General features: G+C 44.2%; 1 protein-coding gene across 2 annotated transcripts in view; it reads left to right on the plus strand.

The window, feature by feature from the left end:
* The first annotated feature begins 141 nt into the window (after window positions 1-141).
* Window positions 142-6497, plus strand: part of DCAF5 (DDB1 and CUL4 associated factor 5) — a 143606-nt gene continuing 137250 nt past the window's right edge. For both annotated transcript variants that reach the window (XM_044664811.1, XM_044664812.1), the window contains exon 1: window positions 142-358. In XM_044664811.1, coding sequence (XP_044520746.1) covers window positions 142-358 — 217 coding nt within the window. The remainder of the gene's footprint in view (window positions 359-6497) is intronic.

Raw genomic sequence — 6497 nt, forward strand, 5'->3', positions numbered from 1 at the left:
GGCGGCGGCGGCAGCGGCGGCGGGAGGAGCGGGAGGAGCAGCAGGAGCAGCCGCAGCAGCAGCAGCCGCAGCCGCAGCAGCAGCTTCAGCCTCCTCCGCAGCCGCCGCCGCCGCCGCGGGTAGGAGCTGCGGGGCCGCAGCATGAAGAAGAGAGCTGGCCCGGGGGGCAGCAGCATGAGGTCCGTAGTGGGCTTCCTGTCGCAACGGGGCTTGCAAGGGGACCCGCTGCTCACTCAGGACTTCCAGAGGAGACGCCTGCGGGGCTGCAGAAACCTCTACAAGAAGGACCTGCTGGGCCACTTCGGCTGTGTCAATGCCATTGAGTTCTCCAACAATGGAGGACAGTGGCTGGTCTCAGGTAAAAGCCGACCTTAACGCTTCTCATCCGCTTCTCATCCCCTTCCCAGGGGCTCCCTTTTCTTCTTTCTCCTCCGGCTTGGGCGCGGAGAGGGGAGGGGAGTCCCGCCAAAGCTGGGGCCGGGCTCGGGGACGGGGGATGGGGGGGGGCACCCGCGGGGGCGGGGAGGCGATGCCTGGACTAAAAAAGATCTAAAATGGTTGACAGCTCCCGAGCTCGGCCCCCTTGGGTGCCGGGAGTCTGGGGGATGGCGCAGCCTGTAGGACCACGGGGCCAGGGCCGCCGCCGCCGCCTGGTCCCTGACAAAGTTTGACGGGAAACTCTTCCTTTCGATACTTCCCCAGGTGCACTCGGGGACCCTGCGGCTGTCGAGGCCGGGCAGGCCCGGGGCCCGGGCTGTAGCTGGGGCAGTGGAGGAGGCCAGGTTTAGGGCTTAGCTGGGCCGGGCCGGGGCCGGACCTGGGCCGGACCTGGGCGGTCGCTTGCATCTGCCCCGCTCCCTCTCCCTTCGAGACCCGGGCCCTGCCCCACGCCCCCTCGGCCATTTCCGTCTCTGTAGGGGTGGAGGGCTGCCATTGCAGGTGGACCTTCTAACCTTACGGGCTCTACCTCCCTCCCATCCCCAGTTGTGGCTCGCGCTGCCCCCCCTTTTCATACCACCCTCCTCTACCACACCCCCTTTCAGCCGGGGGCTACCCCTCGGGTTTAGGGGAAAGTGGTGAAATTGAGGCCGGGGAAGTGTAGGCCTCGCTCTCCTGGGGCTCCTAGCGACAGGCTATTCAATCGATAGCCTATTGCTCCAGGGAGGCCCCGGCCTGGCTCGCGCTGGACGCCCGCCCGCCTAGTCCTGGATCAGTTCGGGGGTGGGGGGCAGAGAAGTGTCCATATTTTTTTGGGGGCAGGGGAGGGCTTCACTGCCGCCACCTCTGTCCCTGGTCGCCCCCCCACCCCAGGCTAAAGTAGGGGGCAGGTGAGTGGGCGGGGGCAAACGTAGTAAATGAAGGTTGGGGTATCGGGTGTCTCGGGACTGCCAACCTGCCTTGTCCTAGATCAGCCCCTGGAGTGGGGGTTGGAGGGGAGGAGGAGATGCATCAAGCAAGGTGGGTGGTGGACCCAGCCGCCCTTTCTTAATACCATCTTTCCCCATAAGTGGTATCTGAATCATTGTTTATGGCCTTTATATATTATGACCAATCCTTGGCAAGAAACTGGCCTGACATGGCAGTCCATGCACGGATGACCAGTGACAGATCTAAATTTGCAGGGAGCTTCTGCCAGGGTCATGTCTGGACACTCCCCACAGCCCAGTGTCAGAACTTAGATCTAGCCGGGGCAGGGGGGGTCGGGTGGGGGAGCAGGTTGGAGAATGGTGAAAGATATTTTGGGGTGTTGCAGAAATAGCCTTTTTTTTTAAACTTTTGACTCCAGTTGTTTTGAGATGTTCACTAAAAATGGAACTGATCTTACTCTTGTTCTTTGTGAAATGTGAGGTCTTAAACTGAGTGGTTTTGTACCTAAACTGAGTGGTCTTGTATCTACCTTACCCAAGAACAACTCTCAATTCTTCAAATAGATTAACTGCTTCATTTCATCACCCAAGATTCAACAGTTAAGACTTCTCCTTCCCAGACAGAATTTGTGACCTTTCACCTAAGTTTCACACCACAGTGTCTTGCAAGCCCTAGAGTGCTTAATAAATTTTTGAATTGATTTGAATTCTTTCCCTTACTCTATCGTCTGCAGCCTGGCACCTTTGATTTAAAAGCATAAATAACCTTTACTGGTATGAGAGAATTTTAGGATACCAGCCATGCTTGTGGGGCAATATTACAAGTATAGGCTTATGTTAATCAGCTTAATTTAGACTTAAAATATTACACTGTACCTTCCAGGTCTTCCCTGTTGTCACTCCCCTTTTTCAGTTTGCAGGCTTGCAGGGGCCCCAGGTTCATCCTTTTTTTGGCTTCTGGGTTACAACAGCTGTCTTAGCAGCCACCTGCCTCAACAATTCAGCTAGTCTGTCTCTTGGGTTATGCCCATAGGAGAATCTCTGACTTGACTTTCTCCTGGTGTTAGTCACTTAGGCCCTATTCACATTCCATGATTGGGAAAGGAATTCTCCATCATTACTTCCTGGGTTTTCTTTTCCTCTTCAGCTATGTTCTTCCTGTTTTCAATCAACTCCTCCCCTTGCTCTTAAGTCTTCTCTAGGAGGTTCTTTCGCAGCTCTGCCACTCCTAATTTTAACTGCGTTGATTTTGTTTGTGTAAAAATTGAATATTTTCATCCTGGCACTCATCATTTTTTCCGGACTTGGTGTTTCATTAAAAAGCCTTCATAGATTTTTGTAGCTTTGTCCAGTTGGTCTAGAGCTTTTCTTCTGCTAAGGGATTCTGAATACTCATTACAATGTGAAAGACCATTTTTATCTTTATTAATTCTTCTTACACATTTTAAACTTGTAAATATCTTTTGAAAGAATTTATTGTTGGGAGAAAGCCATCTTTATTTTAAAATTTTTATCACTTTACAAAGTAATAGGAAGTCACAGCCCTGGTTTAGGGTGGTAGAGAAACTAGCCTTAGTGGATCCATTATGCATTTGGAATTATATTTTGTGTTTAAAGCCTCCTGATTGCTAGAATCAGGCTGTTAAATTTGCCTTTTTCTGTGCCTGACCTAAGTCATTTGCTACATTCTTTTTGAACACTACATATTTGGGATATTTATCTTGGAATCTAAGAAAATATTGAACATATTGATTTCCTTTGGCTTAGCTACTGTGCTAGGTAGTGTAAGAGTTTATTAGAGTTTAAGACATTGCCATTCATTTGGGTGAAGAAGTAAAAGGGGGGGGAGTAATAGTAGCTTTGTATATTATCTTAGGAACTGCATGGGGGGCAGAGGGAGCATGATGGAGTGGAGGTCAAAGGAGGAAAATTCCAGTGCCTTTTTTTGTCATTAGAGTACCAAAGACCACCTTGGAGGAGAGAGGAAATAGATGAGTTAAGGAAACATCACAAGCCTGGCACTAAACCATAATTTTTCTTCATCTGTTCAGACTACGGTTGGCATTCTCTCTCTCTGTCAAAAGTAAAGCAACTAAAACTTATTGTCTTGCCTTGGTAAAACTTTCATTCTTCAAAAGATGGAATAATTAATAAAGAGAATTTCTGTAGCTGGATGCTGGAGTGGAAATGATGAAAACTATAGAAGAGAGGGACCACTTAATTACAGAATTTGTCATATAGAAAGAGAAGAAATTTAGACATGTTTTGAAATGTACCTTAGTTTTTTGGAAAGCTTATTTCAGAAGGTTCAGAGAAGCTACAGGATCTCATGCAGTAAAAATGCTTCAGGGGAAGGTTGGTCAAGAGGGATAGGAGATACTTAAGTAGGAAATTTTGAAGCCACAAGGTGAAACAATTCCAATGAGGAAAAAACATGGGATTGTTCTGAAGATGCCAATATTGTTAGATGCATGAGGAACTCATCAGCCAAATCAGATTTTAAAAAGAAATGGTTGGAAGATGGAAACATAAGAGAATAAGAATATGGCAGTAGTGTCAGGAGTGCTAAAGCTCAGAATGAGTTTTAATAATGGAGAGAAAAAGTAGGATTATGAAGGAATAGGACTTTTTTTTTTCTTTAAACCCTCTACATATTGGTTCCAAGGCAGAAGAGTGGTGAGGGTGGGCAATGGGGGGCCAAGTGACTTGCCCAGGGTCACACAGCTGGGAACTGTCTGAGGTCAGATTTGAACCTAGGACCTCCTGTCTCTAGGCCTAGTTCTCAATACACTGAGCCACCCAGCTACCCCTGAATAGGACCTTTTTTTGCCCTAATTAAGGGGATGATATCCGCTGAGAGAGAACGCAAAGTTGTTCTGTTCTAACTTTGTTTCTGTTTCATCTGCAAAGGAAAATGAGCTTTACATTGGAAATTATAAAACAAAAGTGACTACCAAGCAGGTGATGCTCAATATATATGAAGAGGTTTAATTTGAGTTCATTTGAACTGCACTTGATGAAGTTACTTGGCCCCAGGAATACTATCCTTGGGTCTTCAAAGAATTGGCAGATATGATTAACAGTTATATTTGAAAGATCATGGAAAACAGAAGATGAGATATCACAAAATTAGGGAAATGCAAATGTCCTAATTTAAAAAACACACACACATACTCAGAACAGAGTCTGCAAATTATAGATTAGTGAGCTTGATTTGACTCCTAGAGAAATTTTAAAATGAATCATTAAAGAGATGATTGTTGAATATATTGATGTGCAAATGGTGATTACAAAGAGTCAGCTTGGCTTCTTTAAGAACAGGTCTTGCCAGACCTCATTTCTTTTCTTTTGACAGGATTCTTAAACTAATAGATGAGGAAAGTATTAGAGATTACAACAAAGTTTTTGATATAGTAATTTATATTGTTCTTATGGTGAAGATGAAGAGATGAGGTTTAGATTCCTGTCATATGGATTCCAAACTGGATATTATACTCCGAGTAGTTAATGATTCCATGTTAACAAGGTAAGGGACTTCAGGGGCCTATCCCAGGGATCTTTGCTTGGCCCTGGGCTGCTTCAATTTTTTTTTTTTTAAATCAGTGACTTGAATAAAAGGTTAGATGACATGCTCATCAAATTTTAAGAGAACACAAAGCAGGGAGGGTTAGCTAGATGACAGTCAGGATCCAAAAGGATCTTAACAAACTTGAACATTGTATTGAATCTAATATGAAGAAATTCAGAAGGGATAAATGTCAAGTCTACAAAAATAGCAATTTCATAAGTTTAATATAGGAGGAGGGGGATCATGGATAGAAAAGCATTTGTTTGGAAAAGGGTCTGGGATTTTAGTGGAGTGCAAGCTTTTAATATGCTTCAACAGCATGTTGTGCAGCCAAAAAACCAAATTCAATCTTGAACTATCTGAAGGGAGCATAGCTTATGGAGAAAAAGGTGTGGTAGTCACTCTTTACCCATATTAAATCTTATTTGTAGTATTGTGCTTAATCCTGGATACGGTGGTTTAAGGAAACTGATAAATTGGAGAGTATCCAGAGATGGTCAGCATCATAGTGTGAAGGGTCTTGAGTTCATGTCATATGAAGACCAGTAGAAGGAACCGGAGATATTTAGCATGGAGAATAGAGAAGAGCAACTCTCTACAAATATTTGAAGAATTCTCATGTGGAAGAGAGATTATGATTCTGTTTGGCCCCCAATGGTAGAACTGGGAGCAAAATGAGTGGAAGTTGTGGAGAGATAGATTTAGAATTTATAGCCAGAAAAATTTCCTAAAAATTAGAGAGCTATACAAAAGTGAAATGAAGTACCTCTGGAGAGTGTGAGTCTCCTTTCTTAGTAGTCTTATATATGGGGTGTGTTATAGTGGGGATTCTTTTCATATATGGGTTAGAGTAGTTGGCTGCTAATAGTTCTAATATTAAAATTCCATGATGATGTGTTTTAATAATATCTTACCACAGTACTTTAAAGTGTTCAGAGGGCTTTATCAAATTTCATTTTCACCTCACAATAATCCTGTGATATATTTATGATCCCTATTTTACAAATGAAGAAATAGGCATAAAGAGGTTAAGTTACTTGCATAGTAATATGGGAACTGGAATTTGAATCTTAAGTCCTCTTGATTCCAAGTCCCACATGTTTTTTAAAGCTTACAAAGCACTTGTCTCACAATAACCATGTGGGCTAGATATTTCTACATTTCACAAAAAAGGAACCTGATATTGAGAAAGGGTTTTACATAGTGTTGGAAACAGAATTCAAACCCTACCCCCTAATAACAAATGCTCTTTCCATGATACTCTGCTGACTCTCCAGTGACAAACGAGAATGTGGACTTAATGGCACATATGCTATTATAATTAGCAATATACAGCTGGAAAATGAAATAGTTGGTGGTAGCAACAAGTGGTGATTGTTTTGAGACTTTAAAACAGTGGTTCCCAAACTTTTTTGGCCTACTGCCTCCTTTCCAGAAAAAATATTACTTAGCCCCCTGGAAATTAAATTTTTTTTTTACATTTATTAATATACATTTTTAACATGGTTACCTGATTCATGCTCCTCCTATCCCCTTCACCCCCCCCCCCCCCCCCCCCCGCA

The sequence above is a fragment of the Gracilinanus agilis genome, chromosome 2 (genome assembly GCF_016433145.1).
Source record: "Gracilinanus agilis isolate LMUSP501 chromosome 2, AgileGrace, whole genome shotgun sequence".
Lineage (NCBI taxonomy): Eukaryota > Metazoa > Chordata > Mammalia > Didelphimorphia > Didelphidae > Gracilinanus > Gracilinanus agilis.